The following is a 19,334-nucleotide window of genomic DNA, read 5'->3' as shown; positions in this document are numbered from 1 at the left end:
AACTAAAACTAATTAAAATGAAAATGTAATGCTATAATAGTATATAAATAATTCTAAAATAACACTTGTTATGTAATAAAATTACATTTGTGAAAGTAATGAGTGAAGTAATGTTACTTTTTGGATTTGCAACATAATAATTGTTTCAATTTGTAATTTTTTTTTTTTTTACATTCAAACCTACATTCAGGCCTACATTTTACAGACAACACTATAAGTAACACTAATTAAGTGGTGGTATGCAACTATAAAACTATATTACTTTCCATAATAAGTAATAATATAATGTAAAACAATAAGCACATTACATTTAAAGTAGTGTGTGAGGGTGAAAAAAAGAGTAAAAGAGAGCAGGAAAATGTATCAGACAGTCCAAAAGTCACTAATACAAGCACTTTATATATATATATATATATATAAAGAGAGAGAGAGAGAGATTTCTTTTAAATAATAATTACAATGTTCTAATGTACAATGCCTAATTGTAACTTTGAGGTTGATGAATCCAAACAAGGACAAAACTAAAATGCACATTGTCATCTCACAGCCTTACATTGCACACACAGCGTTTGCAGGGGTCACGTGTGGGTTGAAAAGAGATGCCATTTAGGACAACTTGCCCATCAAAGTTACAGCGGGAACAATCTCTGCAGCAGGAGCCAAACGGTGGCTTCACACCATCTTGACACGTCTGAGGACACTGTTGCACATCTACACATGCCTGATTCCCACCCTGATGAGCAAAATACAAAACACAGCACAGTTTTATGAAAACTATTGGGTCATTTCATCAACTAACATGTAATACATTATGAGTGTAAGTGAGAGAGAAGCACCTGACATGTACAGGTCTGGCAGCCATCAACGGTGCTGAAAGAGCCGTTGTATGGTCGACCGTCCACATCACATGCTGCAAAGGACGCAATAAGGCACACAAATTACTGTGAAAGTAAGCAGTTCCAGAACCATTGGAGTCACATAGAATGATAGAGCTCAAATGAAAGAGTTCAAATGTGCTTGTGAGCATGTACCAGAGCAGGTAGGGCAGCACTCCCCAGGTCTCTTGTAGGGGTTGGGACACGGCGTGGTTGGACACTGAATGGGATTACACGACACCTGACTGTTCTGCAAATAAACACATGCATTCCAGTTTAACATGTTAAAAGCTGTTTAGTTAGGCAATTTGCATGACGTGTTTAAAATTCAGCTCTTAGTCATTTTTTTGTACTTTAGTAATTTATTTGGTACTGTAATTCTAAACAGCACAAAGCTATGTACATGAATGTAAATGTAATAGTGTTAAAGGGGACCCATAATGCCCCTTTTCACAAGATTTCATAAAAGTCTCTAGTGTCCCCAGAATGTGTCTGTGAAGTTTCAGCTCAAAATATCCCACAGAACATTTATTATAGCTTGTCAAGTTTGCTCCTATTTGGGTGTGAGCAAAAACACGCCGTTTTTGTGTGTGTCCCTTTAAATGCAAATGAGCTGCTGCTTCCGGCCAGCTTTCCAGAAGAGGGCGGAGCTTTAACAGCTCACGCTTCGGTTGCTCAACAACAACAAAGCTGGAGAATCTCACGCAGCCAAAATCATGATTGTCAGTAACAGTGTTCAGCCTTTCATTGTTCAAACCGGAGTTGAACACTGATGGAGAGACTCAGAAAGAAGTTACAACTTTTAGAATGCAACTGGTCGTTTCTGAACGGTTAGTGGATAAATTTATGGAGTTGATTCAATTCATCGACTAGCATGTGCCATCATGTAAATCTTTTGTGCAAATCCAATGTTGAATTGACCCCCATTTGTAAAGCAGTCCAGTGTAAAATGACGGCATGGTAACAACACTCTACACTCTCTAAAGCAGCCCAACATGGCCTCACCCCCTTTGTTGTGTGTTCCCGTGGCAGGGTTTATGTAAATTTTAGGGCTAGTGATGTCACTAACCCGGGAAGAAGCTCGTTGTAGTCCCTACCAGCCATTTGTTGTAGTTCTTAAACAGAGAATTCTTTAAAAGATAATATCTCCCTTTGCACTGATCTTTGAGCGTCATAACTTTGCAGATGTTGTTTATGCTCTAACAGCAACATTACACACTAACTAAAGTTAAAAATGTGAAATCATAATCAACCACCCCTTTAAGTATATCATTGATATACTATTTTACTGTATTTTTGTTAATATATTGAATTAGATTTTATTTTTATATTTATGTATCCATGTTTTCACTTTATTTTTTAAGTAGTTTTTTTTTTGTCATTTCTATCATTTTTTTTTTATTATGCCTATATAGTATAACATGTATGTGTTCTGTTTTAGTTTCTTTTTTTTTTAATAACCCTGAAACATAAACACAATTCATGTAAGATTTGCAATATAAAATAGCATTTGGTCACCTTTTTAATATAGAAACTTTTCATAAACAGAAACTTTTAAAGTCTCTTGTTTGACCCCTGTAAAAAATTTTACACTGTGTCCGCATATACATAGTTTACTATTACATTCAAATATTTCACATAAAAACTTAACATACATTGACCATTCTTATCTGCAAAACTTAATCATTGAAATGCTATTTCAGTTTGACCACTGAGCCTTATTTAACATTAACTCAACTATTTAACATACAAAGTATTTAAAAGTCTGTATGCATTAGTTTATACTTGAACCTTTTCTTTGTGAGCATGGTTTTTACAGGTTTTGTGGAGCAGTTTGTTTTTTAATTCAATTTCAATTTCATTTTTAATTTCAAACTATATTTCATTCCCACAAGGAGGGCAAACACACACACACATACACACAGTAGACTCACAGAGCATTTGCAGTTGAGGCAAGGGTTTGATCTCGACACAAACACATCACCGTTCACATGGATTTGACCTTCATGTTTACATTCTAAAGATTAACATGAAGAAAAAACAAAATACACCATGTATGAGGCAAAGGCAAGTTAATAGACAATAGACAAGTTATGTGTATGTATGGAGATGCATTGTGGGTACTTGTTTGGCAGTCACGGCAGCATGGGCTTTTAGGAACAGACGGTACCTCACAGGACTGTGATGGGCATGGATTCACATTACATTCTACTCTTCCATGCTATAGAAGAAACACACACACACACACACACACGCACACACACACACCAATAACAATGTCAAAATAACACAAGAGATGCCAGTGTGGGAGAAGCACATTAGTGAAGATCAAAGACTAAATCTTTTAGATTTCATACCTCACACGTACACCGGTTGCAGTCGTCTGGGCTGAAGACTTCACCATTATTGTAGATACTGCCATGAAAGCTGCATTCTGGAATCAGAGAAGTACACAAAAACGATACCCCTATGAGACCTCCTGAGATAATCATGTGAGATGAACCACTCCAGGTAAAAGTGTGTGCCTGCAAGCATATTTCCTGCCCACATCAGATCAAATCTTATCTACAATATGAACTCTAAAAGATGTCTATAGGTATTCATGAGAGACTTTCCAGACTGCTCCAGACATCTGATGTCTGAAAATTAGTTTTAACAGCAGTTCAATGAGTTTACAAGTAAAATGGGGTTGAAAAGAGACCAAACTCAAATTTCCTTCATTCAAAATCTAATTTTAAGATGTATATAAACAGAATGTATCAATATATATACATATATAGTGCATGCATAGGCAAGTTGTGATCATATATTTTTTTACAAACACATTTTTCCAATTGAAAACATCAATCTTAATAATTACTATTAAGATTGTATATAATCATTAATATACGATTATCTGCCAGCAGGCTGTGAAGCCACCGGAAGTGTTCGAGCGGCCATCTTAAGATTCTCTACCAACAGAGGGCCTCATTGACTTACAGCCAAAACACTGACCTAAAATCACCCGATTTGAAGCAAGTCAGTCATACATGAATAGTTTTTAAGATCTATGTATTTATATTAACTGATATTTAGAATGTTATCTGTAATGTTTATGGTCTTTTGGGCAGGATAAGCGATATATACAAATCGTTAAGATGGGTGTGTCTACTGCACACTGCCGATACAGGTAACTGAACTAACACAAAATAGATTTCTTTATGTACGTAATTATGCAGGAAATATTAAGCATGAACATATCGTCACCTTGGAAGCTTGCGTTGTTGTAAGATATCTACAATAATGGTGATTTGGTCTCTTTTCAACCCCTAACTCTAATAAAAGGAGCATTAATATTTTGGACAAGTGCTATGGGAACATATCAAATGCATATACTGTGAAAGTTAATCCACCATTAGCAAACTCGGACCATAATACTGTGCATCTTATTCCTGTTTACTGTACCTTGCTGAAATCAAATAAGCCTAGGAACAAGGTGGTGAGACTTTGGTCTTTCAAAAAAGTGGAGATATTGAAAGGCTTTTTTTTTATGTACTAACTGGGAGGTGCTGTATGATCCAGATATTGACAGGCATAATGAAATCAGGACTGCATATGTTAAATTCTGTGTAGACTCTGTGATTCCAGTTAAACAAGTTAGACATTTTTCATTTTTTAGACATTTTTTTTATTATATAATTACTAATCGTTATTTTACTTTATTACTTTATTTATTTTATTTCCCAACTAATGACTCATCCGCGCTTTCCAATAGGTTGCACGTGAGGGGGGGAAAAGTAGCTTCCTTCCACTTAAGAAGAGTTGATACAATGGCGTTGGTATTGGTTGCTAAAAAGGGTACTACTTCCCCTATATGGCAATTTTTGCATTAATTATATTCTCAATTTAATTTACAGAGCAATTCCTGCAAAGATTTTAGGTTAACTATAGTCTATAGAAGAGACTAGGATTAGTGTGTGTATTTTTTTACAGTCTATGGTGCGGAGCCGGGGCGGGGGCGGGAGCGGAGCCGGGGCGGGGGCGGGGGCGGGGGCGTGGCATCACGATGGTATCTCTCCATCATGATGTCGGTCAGCCATCACGATGGACGATGATATCATCCATCGGCACAACCCTACTCACCACTCTTATTTACACTGTATACCAGTGAATATAGGAGTCACCATTCTGGGAATATTGTTGTAAATGATACTGCCATTCTTGGTCTTCTGTATGAGGATGAGGACATTCAACAATATACTACAGAGATTGCTAAATTTGTTACATGGAGTAAAGAACACAGTCTTGTAATCAATGTTAGAAAAACAGAGGAAAAGATTTTTGATTTCAGATCAGTGGGCAACCACTCACCGATCATGAATAACAATGAGCCCATTAGACAGGTTGCTTCATACAAATACTTAGGTTTGCTTATCGATAATAAACTTTCATGGGAAGTGCATGTGGATAATCTGTGTAGAAAGGTGCAACAAAAAATGTACTATTTATGGAGGCTCAGACTTTTTGGTGTCACTCAGAGTGTCATGTTGCTGTTTTATCATGCCTGTATTGAATCCATCTTATTGTATGGTATAGCCGCCTGGTTTGGTAATTTGACAGTTACCCTTAGATCACAGTTGAATCGGCTGGTGCATATGGCAATGAAAGTGGTTGGTCTGGGGGTTTACCCTAATCTTCAGTCTATATTCAACAAAATTGCTTTTAAACAGGCAAGGAAAATGACTCTGGACCCATCTCATGTGCTTTATCCTGAATTTGAACTACTTCCATCTGGTCGACGGTTCCGTACTGCAAGGTTTAGATACAACCGCTTTTGGAATTCTTTTGTTCCTTTGGCTACAAGGTTGTTGAACTCTAATTCAAAGGACATGACTGTGTGATTATGTTATTGATGTGGGTGTCTTGTTGTGCAGCTTCACCTGTATTGCCCAAGACAATTTTCCCTTAACAGGGACAAATAAAGTATAAAGTAAAGTAAGGCCCCGTCCACACGGAGACGCGTTTCTGTGTATGCGCACAAATGTTGTATCGGATAGGCGTTTCGTCTACATGGATCCAGCGTTTTCGGAAGGTGTAACCGCTATTTTTTGAAACCGGGTCCCAGAGTGGATAAATCACCAGTTCAAGTTCAAGACAACAGCAGCTGTGGCGAGGAAGTCATGGTGTGAGCTGCTACTAACAATGAGCAAGACAGACCAGGGTAGAAGATGGACCTAAAATGAACACCCAAAACGTACTGACAGACTCTGGAAGATAAATTCTTCAAACAATGGTAAAAGAAAATGTGGTGCTGGCCACTCTCAACCTATCTGTCTATAAAGCCTTCAAAAAATCAGTCTTCATGTATTTCACAACACTTCAGTTTTAAAGATCTGCAGATGCTTTTGCTACAAACATACATACCCACAAATAAACAAAAAACTCTCACACTCCACTTTCCAAGTAATTACAGGACTTTAGCTAAAACCACTCTCCTTGAAGAATAAACAAACTGAGAAGAAAGTCATTGTGTGTGGTTAATTATGTTAATTTTTGGTATGCATGAACATTTCTCTGACTATGGTTTGATGATTGGCTTGCTGATTAAAGTAGATCAGATGGTTCATGAGTATGATGTAATTAATTATCTTGTGTTTTGATTCGTAATGATGATATAATAGATGTTAGACTACTCACCATTTAAGCGGTCACACTGAATTTGTCCATTGGTGCAGGAACAGGTAGTGCGGCTGTCAGGAGACCAGCGATACCCCTCATCCACCTGACGTTCTTCATAAACACATTTTCGTTTCGAACACTCACATGTTTCCAAGTGATCAATCCTCGCTTGCAGGTCAGTGTTCTACATACACAGAGAATTGATTAAAAAAAAGTGTGTATAATATGACTTGGTTGTATACTTATCCTGCTTGTCACCCTTACAAAAAGTACCATGGTAAAATGATGGTATCAGACACACTTTGATACAGTGCAATTTTAGTATTATTTATATATTATTATAGATTTTTATTAATATTTTTAATTAGCTTTTATTTTTATATTTCCTAGTGCTGTCAATCGATTAAAATTAACTAATTAATCACACATTTTTCTGTAAATAATCATGATTAATCGCACCTAACATTACATTTTTATATATTTTTATATTGTAATAATTTCACCCTTTAATCTCCAAATTAGCGTAGAAACAACATAAAGACAGTATTGTTTAATTATTTGATCTAACAGGTAGGAAATATCCAGAATCAAAACAGTCTTCACTGCATAATTTAGATTGAAATACAGATTAATTTTTATTAAACCTAAAATTATGAATCTTTTGTGTTGAATCAGCAGTTCGGAGCGCCAAAGTCACGTGATTTCAGCAGTTTGGCGGTTTGACACGCAATCCGAATCATGATTCGACACAAAAGATTCATAACGCTCCGAAGCTTCATGAAGCAGTGTTTTGAAATCAGCCATCACTATGTGAGTCGTTATTTTGTTTTTTTGGCGCACCAAAAATATTCTCGTTGCTTTATAATATTAATATTGAACCACTGTACTCACATGAACTGATTTAAATATGTTTTTAGTACATTAATGGATCTTGAGAGAGGAAATATCATTGCTGGCTATGCAGGCCTCACTGAGCCATTGGATTACAACAAAAATATCTTAATTTGTGTTCCAAAGATGAACGAAGGTCTTACGGGTGTGGTACGGCATGAGGGTGAGTAATAAATGACATTATTTTCATTTTTGGGTGAACTAACCCTTTAATGGCAGACTGTAGCAGGTTTATTAGGCTGAACAGACCATCTATGGGAAAAGCCAGATTCCACCAAAGCATTTTTATCTTTATGCACACAATAATAATCTTTTACATTGTAATCAACTGCAATTCAATTATATATGTCTTTTAGTTCTGATAGACTAGACAAACTGCCTCTTTTGCAGGAATGTTTAGTCTCCCTTAACAAATGGATGGCAGATTTAAGATTAAACTGAGGTGTTGATTATTGCCCCAGACAACATTACCCCTAAGATTAGGTCATTGGTGGTCTGAGGTAACATCCTCTGACTGCGGTGACATAAGAAATTTGGGTGTCATTTTCAACAGATCAATGAGTTTTAACAGTCATGCAAAGTCTGTAGTTCGTTCCTGTTTTTTCCATCTCAGGAACATTGCTAGGATTAGATCTATGGTTTCGAAAAAAGAAATGGAGATGCTTATTTATTTCTTCACGGTCGGACTATTGTAATGCTTTGTACACGTGTTTGAACAAATCTCCTATGGATCGATTACAAATTGTACAGAATGCAGCTGCTAGGCTTTTGATTAGGTCCAGCAGGAGGTCGCACATTACTCCTGTGCTTAAGGCCCTTCATTGGCTTCCTATTATGTGCATTTCAAAATTTTAGTTATTACTTACAGGGCCTTGCATGGTCAAGCACCCTCTTATATACAGGATCTATTGCATGCACACACCCCTGGTTGGTCTCTGAGGTCTTCAGGCCAAGACCTTTTAGCTATTCCCAGAACACGTCTTAAGACAAGAGGTGATTGTGCCTTCTGTGTAGTAGCTCCAAGGCTCTGGAACTCTCTTCCTTTAACGTTGAGAACTATGGCTTCTGTGGAGTCTTTTAAAAAACATCTAAAGACACATCTTTTTGGACAAGCTTTTAATTAACAATATGGTTTGCCTGTTATTAAATTTGTATTGATGGTATTTGTAGAGTATATTAATGCATATTTATTTTATTTGTTTGATGTTATTTTTATTGTAAAGCACTTTGTGACCCCTCCTTGTATGTGAAAGGTGCTATATAAATAAACTTTACTTACTTACTAATCCTTTTATTTTTAATATTTGGCATAGTAATGCGCCAACAATGCGCCTGAACACACACCTCGTTTTCAGACCAGCACGCCCATGGGTGCCACAAATGGGCGCAAATGCATTTGCTAAAACACTTGCGTCGTGCCTGGCGCTGCATTGCACCGGGTGTATGATAGGGCCCCTTGTGTTCATTAAAGACTTTATTTAATTCAATTAGAACCTTACGAGGATAATGCATTAACGCATTAATTTTGACAGCACTAATATTTTCGGTTTTCATAATTTTAGTTTATTTTGTTATGTGCTTTTGTCATTTAGGTTTCTTGACAAAGTTTTTATTTATTTTATTTCAGTTTTAGTTTTTGTTTTTTGTTTAATTTCAGTTTGTAATTTTAGTAGTTAAACTTAGTTGCCAAGGCAAGGCAACATTTGAACATTTTCTTTTTTTTTTTTTTTAAGTATTTCATCTAATTTTTCTATATTATTTTATTTCAGATTTATTTAAATGAACAAAAATCTTATTTTTGTAAAATAGTTTTAGTGTCAGTTAATGATAACAACACTGCTTTAACACACACATATATATATATACTATGAAATAATTAATTAATTTAATAAATAAATACCATATTCATTTACCATGGCATTTGCATGGTACTCCAAAGTATTTCAAAATATACCACGGTACTATCATGCTACTTATCCCTTATACAAACCATGGTATGGTCATGGTACAAGCACAAAATAACAATGACAGTACCATGGTACTACTTAGTCCTTTTTTCTTTTCTTTTTTTCTTTTTTTTTTTTGGAAGTGCAGACACACAATACATTCTCAGTGTACCTGTTTCTTTAGCATGTCCAGCATGGTCATCATGCTATGCAGGTTTCTCTCCAGTACATTAAAACGCAAGTCTGAATCACTGGGGTATCTTTGAGTTATTGCTACTTCATCTCCACGGCCTCCCTGGTCTTGCATCATATCCAGGTCTGAGACTGTCGATACGGTGGAACTGGTCATTTGGACTGTGTCAGGAAGGGAGTCTGTAATAATCACACACACAACCACAAATGCAAACACACATTATAAAAAAAGAATACATTGTGCTGGGCTTTAATCAAAAATAAAAAAAAGAGCTCAAATTTTTTCACCTGGATAGTTTAGACATATTTGAATATTTGTGCATCAGTATTTTTCTATAATGCAGAAGCATGAATTTATTCAAACTGAAAAAAACAAACAAAAAAAAACTGAAAAACAAAAAGCTGAAAATCCAACAAACCTTAATCTAATCCTAAGCTTTATGGAGCTGTATGACCTTTATTTGCAGCTCTGAAAGTTTCCTGTTGTGAGTGTTTTTTTGTTTTTTGTTTTTTGCATGTGCATGTGTAGTTCAGTGGCCTGTTGCACAAAGCCGGTTTCAGTTTCTACCCAGGTAAGTTCAAGATTAGTTTGAGCAAACTCTGTTTTTTCTGGCTTATGAAGGTGGATTGGTTTTTAGCGGGGTTCATTGCTATGGTAACTTACACTACACGGCTAACCTGCTCCGGAGCAGGTTTTATTCTGGGTTAGAGATCACAAACCCAAACTCGACCAATCAGCTGTGAGTAAAGTGACATATATCTGATGCAATAAAGCCACTCCCCCTGTATCTCTCACTCCAAATTAAATCAGTTTATAGTGAAAATACTTTAGAGACAAAAATTGCTCAACATTTGCTGTTAATTATTCATTATATTTATATTAAATAAATTAAAATTATGAATAATTCATGACATATTCATATAATTAGGCCTATTATATTAATTGACAATATTAAACTTTGCTTTTAAATTAAAATAAATATAATACATGCATAATATATAAAGCTTTTAAACAGATTAAGCTTACATGTATTCTTTTGAGCTCTTTGTGAAACTATATTAATTATTTGGTCTATATGTTTGATTCACATGCATTGATATAGTCAGATATTTTCTTTCAGCTGCCTTCTCAAACTTTCACTGCATCAGGGTTTATTCCTGCTTTGTAAATGCGTTTAATTTCATATTTTTTTTATAACGATCTCTTAATCTTCGGAAGAGACATGAATTGCGCGTCTCTCTCGCGAGAAGTGAATCAAACTGACGTTCTCCTTGTTCCGTGTGATTGGCTGTTTGTCACACGTGTCACACTTTCAGGTGCACGCGCTTTGCAAACTCTGGATTAAACCTGAGTTGACAGAGAAAGTTTATACCGAGCATTGTGCAACAGCTGATCCTGAGCTAAACCAGGTTGGATTTATCTGGATTTGTCAACTCCAAACCTACTCTGAAACTCAGAGTTTGTTCAACTACCTTCATGCAACAGGCCACAGATGTTGAAATGTTTTTATTATTGTTTTCATGCCTGTTAAATTGTCACAGATCCATGGACGCCTCTCATATGCCCTTGTGGAGAGTTCAGCAGTCTGCCAAATACCCTGAAACAATAAGAAAACACATACAGTCAGTTCTGTAACCACAAACACAATAGCAACCCACTGCAAAGTCACATTGTCACATGACAGTAACATTGTAAAACAGATGAGCAATGACAACACACTGAAACAGTCACCACTATAGAATGCTTTAACTGTAAAAATCATTTAACATTAACATCATGGCAGCACAGTTACTGTAGCATTAATCATAATCAAAATGTAACAGATTATAATATTCCAGTATTCTATTGTATTCTATTGTGTCAGTGTTTGGCTGGCATTTTACTCCAGTCACTTAAAGGTAGCCGTATATTCTGATTGAATCAAATTTGTTGCAAGCAACACATAAATATAAATATTATATTATAGCAGATGTTCTGCCAGTGAACAGTTTGAGGGCTCCTAAAGTCAACAGTCCTGCACCACACATGTGCTAATGGATTGCTTTCTCCAGGTCATATAGATCACCTTGGAGTCGATAGATACTTGTTGCCTGTAAAAAATTCAGAAAATTGAGGAAAAACTGCAGAAATATTTGTTACTGTGGAAAAAAAACAGCCCTCACAGACAACCGTGATTTGGGTTTGATGTGGTATTTGCATGGTGGTTTTGATTTTGTTCCCCTCCCTGAAATTTGTTGCACTAAATCAGGCCTGCCAATCATCTTCATCCGACCCGCAGCCCCCCAGTCTCCGACGTCCTCCTCTTTTCCTGGCGGTGCTGACTTCATACATTCACTAAAATTCACTACATTCACTTAAATTCACTTTGGGACCAGTTAGATGTCTAGCAATTTAAAAATATAAATTTTTTGCATATCTTTAGCTTTACATAAGTGTCCAAACTAAGTGCTGTCAAATCGATTAATCATGATTAATCGCATCTAACATAAATGTCTGTAAATATATAATATATGTGTGTATATATTAGACATACATACATACATAGTACATACACACACACACACACACATATACTGATGTGATTAAAATATCTTAAAATGTAATAGATGTATATATTTTTTATTCTGGCATGATTTTATAACATCATATATCAACATAGTGTAAAATGGTATTAAAATTATGTGTAGAAGTTGTTGCTTTGTTATGAGAAACAATGTCCGGAAAAATGAATTTCATTGATGCCATTCAGAGTAACCAATATAAAGGGACCATTTTGGATCAAGTCATGCGGTCAGTAAAGGACCACATGGTCGTGAAGCAAAGTAACTCTCTCTTAACTATTTAAGAAATTCATGTTTTCACTTGCTCATACGCATGTCCCGAAACATCAGGTCATTTGGTACAACCGCTATAAAACATGGAAAATGTTGTAATATTTTAAAAACTTGTACTAAATATAAAATGTTTGATTGTCCTTTTGCTAGCTTGCTAGATATCAGCCTGTTAGCATTTTTTTAAAATATCGTCATTCGGTATAACCAAAAGTGTCATTCTGTAAAACCGAAATTTGGTTAAACCGACTTTTTTGGTGACAAATTTTGTCCATCTTGTAAAAAATGACAAAAGCAGTATTAATTGATTATAAAAACCACATAATCTCATTGTTAACACTTAATAAACCTTCAAAATTAATTATATCTTCATTATGTTTTTTACACTTTTAAAAACCTTATTCATCAATGACCCATATATAGGGTAAATTCAGGTTCAGTTTTGCCATTGAGATGACTGGGAAAAAGTGTCCCAATCAACCTGAATTAACCCCAATATATATACACAAACTTTTATGTTAGATGCGATTAATCGATTTGACAGCTCTAGTCAAAACACTTTTTAGGGACACTACCATGTAGCTAACATGCATGTGTTTGTGTCAATAAACTTACGTTGAACTTGCTAGCCTTATTTCCTGCAGTGCTGGAGAACGTAACCTGCAGATCATGTGGGAAGTCTAGAGTCAGGATTCGTCCACCTTCTTTCAGTTTGAGCACCACAGCCTCATCGCATTCCAAAAACATCACCACCTGTCTGGGCTCCACACTCAGAGCCATCCTCACCCAACCACCGGCTATGAACGGATTCCCACCCGGCAGCTTAATCACCTCCGGCTGGCCATTCACTGACCTGAACTCCAACTGCAGCCAGTTTTCTTGGGTGTTGGAGACAAGCTCCAGCAGGGGGCGTCCATCATGCTGCAGGTGGGAAGGGTAGACGAAGGAGATGAGAGTGGCCTCCGAGCCTTTGGTTTGCCGTCCCACTAGGTGCAAACCCAGGACGCCCTGTGAGGTGCTAAAGAGGTAGTCGGATAAGTCCTGGGGTAGCGTGAGTTGAGGCGTGCGGGAACGGAAACGCCAGGCCGGCATCTCTGGGTCACGACCTTTGGCCTTAGATACCAACCGTTGAGAGTGAGTGACATTTAGAGCCTTCAAGAGGTTGATTACTAATAGAGGAAATTAAGGACATGAAGAATGACATTAGCAATGACATTTTTACATTAAAAAGCCACATGCTTTATGCCTAGCAACCTTGATATATATCAGCGTACACTCTGGTAATACTACAGTATATGATAGAGTACCATAACTGTACCATGGTACCTACATAGTACTTGTTCTTGTTCTCACAGTCCTGACAGATGAAAATATCTGATATGTTAAATTCACTACCAGTCAAAAATTTGGAATAATTAAGATTTATTTATTTATTTTAAGTTTTTTATGCTCACCAAGGCTGCATTTATTTGATTAAAAATACAGTAAAAACTGTGATATTGTGAAATATTATTTAAATTAAAATAACTGTTTTCTATTTGAATATATTTTAAAATGTAATTTATTGAAGACAGCTGAATTTTCAGCAGTGTTCAGTCACATGATCCTTCAGAAATCATTCTAATACACTGTAAAAAATGATCGGGATTTTAACTGTAAAAGACTGTAAAAATGCTACGGTGAAAAACAGTTAATTGGTTTAAAGAAAGTTTCCGTACTATATACGGTAAATAACTGTGATAGATATAATGGTACATTTAATATAATTTTACAGTAAAATACCGTTAAATTAACAGTTTTTGGAATTGAAATATAACAAGTCATTGTATAATTTACAGTGAAAAACCATAAATTGACATTACCACAATTCCCTGCATGACACTTTACATTCAATGAATTTTCGTTGAAATAACATTCGCTGCGTCCGAAATCGAATAATTCTCTGCTATATAGTACGCAAAAAACAGTATGCGAACAGAGTAGTATGTCCGAATTCATAGTATTCGAAAAACAGTAGGCGAAAAGTACCCAGATGACTTACTACTTCCGGTGAGATTCTGAAGTGCGCATACGATGGACACTTTACTATCCCATGAGGCCACGGGAGAGGATTTGTGAATGGAGTTGAAGGGACGTAACTGACGCTGGTAGGTCATGTGACAGTAACAACATATCGGACGTAGTACGTCCGAATTCATTCATACTACACGCAATCGTACTATATAGAACGTACTATTTTTACTGTAAATTTAAAGGAAATTTTTTTACAGTGATGTAAAATAAACAGTTATGAAACGTAATTATTACAACATAAACCTTCATATACGGTTTTGAACTGTAAAATAGACAGTAAACTAAGTGCTGTCCCGTAAAACCTAAAATGTTGCTACCGTATTTTTTACGGTAAAGTTCTGGCAACCACAGCTGCCGTTTTTTTACCGTAAATTTTACGGGGATTTTTTTTACAGTGTATGCTAAAGATTTTTGACAATTTATGAGTATGTATATGGTGAAATGTGGGGAAAAAACCCTGCGGAGAACTGATGTCAAATGAGGAAAATGCTCTTAATGACTTCCTTTTCCTTGTCAGATCTTTACTGTTCCAAACTTCCCTCAGGACAAAGCAGCACACACAAACACACTGTCTCAATCCGTATCTCAGGTATTTCTGTATGACTGAAAAGATAGCAGACAGGAACTTAAAAGGGCAGACAGAGACAGAGAGACGAGCAAGAAAACAAATGTCATGTGAAGTGATGATGGTCTTTTGAAAATTAAAAAAAAAACACAACAATAAACAAAAAGAATCTCAGCAGGCAAGCAGAAACATACCTGAACTGGGCAGAAATCAGAAACCGTCAGATAAATAGAGGTTAACAGAGACAGCGATAAGAGTCAACAGAGAAAGAAGAGCTTATGTGTTTCTGTTTAGCTATGGTTTGAGAACAACATGGTCTGCTGAAGACAGCTAAATCTAAAATCAGAATCAAAATCTTCAAGAGATTTTTATTCTATTGCAAAAAGTTTTCATTTAGGTCTAGGGTTAGTCTGTAATAATCATAATTTTGAGTTAATAATTAAGTTATTGTTCTAATGAAAAACATTTTCGTTTAGAGGTAGAGTTAGATTTTAATAATCATTACTAGCTTTAATTAAAAAAAAAAAAAGAAGTCAATAATATGTTCTCATTTAGATAGATAGTATTAGGCAAAAAATGTTGAAAAATGTACATCTGGGGAAAACAGTCAATTTGGAAATGTTCCCAAACAAGGGAACAAAATTTCAAAAAGATATCTTTAAATCTTTATTTACTTATTCAACATAGATGTTTTAGGTATGAATTTATGCATAGGCTATCTTTAAGAGTCATTTTTTATAAATGTTTATATTAGGTGCTGCAACACCTGTCAATGTAATACAGTCATCTTTCATTTTTTCACTAAGATTTTTTTTTTTTTTTTTTTTTGAAATAGTATTTATAAAACTTTTGTGCAGTTCACTTAAACTGTCACGTGATGACAGATAATACATATTTCCATGTAGTTTAGATTATTCTAAAACGTCATAAAACTGCAAATATAATAATTATAATATACAGTCAAACCAAAATTTATTCAGACACCTTGAACATTTCATTCATTAATATAGTTTATTCACTATAGTTTAAAAAAATCGGTATAATAAAATATGACAAGATCTCAGAGTTAAACTGTGTCAGAAAAAAATTAATCTTAATTATGTCAGATAACACTTAAGCAAAACATGGTCAGGTCAAAGTGTCTGAATCATTTTTGATTCCAAATTTTTATCAATTTTAGTCCACTGTATGAAGAATTTTTGAGTATAAATATACTTTTTTGCTATCCTCACTTACATAAATGAACTATACACTCTAAAAAATGCTGGGTTAAAAATAGTCCAAGTTTGGTTAAATATGGACAAACCCAGCAGCTGGGTTAAATTTTTAACCCAACCTGCTGGGTAGTTTTATTTAACTATTGTTTAAAAATTACTATATTTCTTGCTTAAAATGAACCCAAAATAGGTTGTAAATTAACATTTATTAATGTGCTTAATAAATGAACATTTATTACTAAAGTTTAATAAATAATTAAATAATAAACATTTATTACATTGCTTATGTTCGCCTTTTGATTATTACTGTTGCCTCTAGTGATTATGTGTCTGATTTTTTTTTCCCAACCTATTTTGGGTTCATTTTAAGCCAGCCATATAGTCATTTTTAAACAATAGTTGAGTTAAATAAAACTACCCAGCAGGTTGGACAAACATTTAACCCAATCACTGGGTCAAAACAACCCAGTCGCTGAGTTTGTCTATATTTAACCCAAATTGGGTTGTTTTTAACCCAGCGTTTTTTTAGAGTGTAGTGTCCTGCACCCACTAGTAAAAATATATCAAAAATATAAAAAATGTCTGAATAATTTTTGATTTGACTGTATATTGTGTCTTTCTATTGGCATGTCCTGCGTGGACATGTCAATAGAAAGACACACTCACTCATCCATCACTGGCTCCTTTAATCCATCAGTGATGCAATATAGCGGCAGCACAGATCAATGAAACAATGTGTCACGTGTTTGATTGACAGCTGCTCTCACCGGTCTCAGCGCCTCGCGGGTGATTCGCGTCCTGATGAGTTTGAACACAGTCACAAACATTCCAAAGGATAAACAAACTCCAGACAAGATGTCCAACTACAGACTTCAACCCCATTCTCACCAGCCAGAGTTGTCACAAAGTCCTCAGGAGGAAAAATACCGTTTTCCTTAAAACTGAAGGAAAAAGTGATTACAAATATCAAAGTACATTAAAAGCTTTTTTTTTAAAAAATATATACCCTATATACATATATATATGAGGCAAGATCTTGGATGAAGAGTCCTCTGGTATGGTCTCGTATGACAGCGACCCTCAGACTTGAAACATCTGGACTTGTTTTCGGCTGTTTAGCTGGGAAAGGGGGGTTTAACTGCTTTCCTGTCGCCTCCAAACAAAGCAAGGCAAAGCTTCGTTCTTTTCCCTCCTTCGCGATTGCTGTAAATGTGACAGCCGCTGGAGACTCCAGCTCTCTCCTCTGATATGATCGGAGTTCCTCTGCTCCTCTAACCCTGAACCTCTAACCCTGATCCTCCTCCTCTGTAGCCAATGGAGAAAAACTGCAGACTTTCGGTTGAACATTTCCGGATTTCCGGACTGCTCGAGCGAAGTCCTCAAGAACAAAGCAGTTTCATTAACACATAATGCACATTAATAATGCATGCAAAGATTATCCTCAACGGATCACGTGCATTCAAAAATGAATAAATATGAATTATGAAAATATGTGATATCATTTAGGCAATAAAAAAGAAATATATATGTGGTTTTATTAATTTGAACTAATAAATTAATAAGAATCTATACCCTTACACTGGCTGTATCATGGCAGTGATGGCCACTTTCAGTATACCATGGTATAGTACCATAGTATGTACAAAAATCTATGGTACTGCCACTGAATGAGTCAAATAGACAACAAAGTACTATTATGACATTGTTAGAGTAGGAATTTATATAAACTAAAATTTTTTCTCTTGTGAAATCTTGAGTGTGTTGATTGGTTTGTTACTTACACTAGATAAAGCCTATTTTCAAAAAAGAAAAGAAAAAAAAACATGGAGACTTTAGTGAGATAATATATGTGTTTGAAAGTCTGAATTAGTTTCTTCATGTGTAAAAGTCTCAGATGACCTTTGTTTCTGATTTCTTATTGGTTAAAGAGAGTACACTATTTCAGCCTCCTAATCCTGTCTTAATTACAGTGTGCTTCCAAGTCAACTCTATTAGTGTGTATGTGTGTGTGCGCTCCTCTGTCAGGGTTTGTTAAAGCATATAAAGTACACTAGGACAAGACAGAAATAGCCCAGATTACCACACAAGACACATGCTGTTACCATCAGGATCTTGAAAACATCTCATAACATGTTTTGAATGTGACATACAGAAACATTAACCAAACTTATTTCTACATATGTGTGTGTACATGTAAAACACAAAACCTTTAATTATTTTTTTTTCAAAACAAGATACACATGGTAATCTATCTATCTATCTATCTATCTATCTATCTATCTATCCACCTATATACCTATCTACCCTAAAAGACAATTAAAAATCTGCCCACTACAGAAATGTTTTGTTTTCCAAATTCAATTCACATTTTGTCATTACAAATTATAAGCATAACAAAATTGAACTGAAGAACTAAGATGCATTTCAAAATGAGTGATATGTTCACATGCTATATCTAAATATAGTGCAGAATTAAATATTTTTAACATTTTTTTTAGATTATCTTAGTTTCTGTTAATTTCCAGATTTTCAGTGTGGTCTCAGACTTTTGTAGCCCTCTGTATTTTTTTGATTATATACACTATCTCCATATTGGTTATGTTGTGGTTTTGTTTAAAGGCTACTGGCCATTTTAGAATACTGTTTTTTCATTGGCCAGGAGTGAAGCGATGCTATTGGTTAGACCTAGGATGATGGTTAAACCTAGCTGTAGTATTTGACTTGACCTCTTAACTTGGCTCTGATCCAGTCAGTTGAACACTAAACCTCAGACTTATCCACTCTTCTCCAACTGCTCCAAACAGACATGAGGTGGACTCTTATATGCAAGTCACACACAAACTCTACTCTAACTCTCTTTTATACACTCACATCCAAATAAAGGATGGTAATAATGTAACGTTGGAGAGAATATCTGGACATCTGGACCTGAAGAACAGTTAGATGGGACAGGTAGGTTAACATCTTTTCTTATTCTCCAATACAATACAATCAAAATAACAACTGAATAAAACATGATGACCAGGTTTTGTGAGCTCAAACAGTCCTGAAGTCTATTTTTAGCTTGTCTTTTCTTCTGAATAAA

At 35.4% G+C, this 19,334-nt stretch overlaps 1 protein-coding gene across 2 annotated transcripts in view; it reads right to left on the bottom strand.

Annotated features, from left to right (window-relative positions):
- Positions 1–17,533, bottom strand: part of kcp (kielin cysteine rich BMP regulator) — a 47,974-nt gene extending 30,441 nt beyond the window's left edge. The window contains exons 1-12 of one of the 2 annotated variants that reach the window (XM_051869484.1): positions 17,265–17,533; positions 17,017–17,190; positions 13,010–13,563; positions 11,088–11,160; positions 9,543–9,742; positions 6,552–6,717; positions 3,233–3,309; positions 3,000–3,096; positions 2,810–2,892; positions 1,032–1,125; positions 837–910; positions 554–733 (exon numbers count right to left, since the gene is read on the bottom strand). In XM_051869484.1, the coding sequence (XP_051725444.1) occupies positions 554–733; positions 837–910; positions 1,032–1,125; positions 2,810–2,892; positions 3,000–3,096; positions 3,233–3,309; positions 6,552–6,717; positions 9,543–9,742; positions 11,088–11,160; positions 13,010–13,563; positions 17,017–17,131 (1,713 nt within the window). In that variant the 5' untranslated portion in view covers positions 17,132–17,190; positions 17,265–17,533. Of the gene's footprint in view, positions 1–553; positions 734–836; positions 911–1,031; positions 1,126–2,809; positions 2,893–2,999; positions 3,097–3,232; positions 3,310–6,551; positions 6,718–9,542; positions 9,743–11,087; positions 11,161–13,009; positions 13,564–17,016 lie in introns of both variants that reach the window. The other variant, XM_051869483.1, reaches the window with a different exon arrangement.
- Between the last annotated feature and the right edge of the window lie 1,801 nt (positions 17,534–19,334).

This window comes from Ctenopharyngodon idella, chromosome 18, assembly GCF_019924925.1.
Source record: "Ctenopharyngodon idella isolate HZGC_01 chromosome 18, HZGC01, whole genome shotgun sequence".
Classification (NCBI taxonomy): domain Eukaryota; kingdom Metazoa; phylum Chordata; class Actinopteri; order Cypriniformes; family Xenocyprididae; genus Ctenopharyngodon; species Ctenopharyngodon idella.
This window is presented reverse-complemented; position numbering and strand designations above follow the sequence as displayed.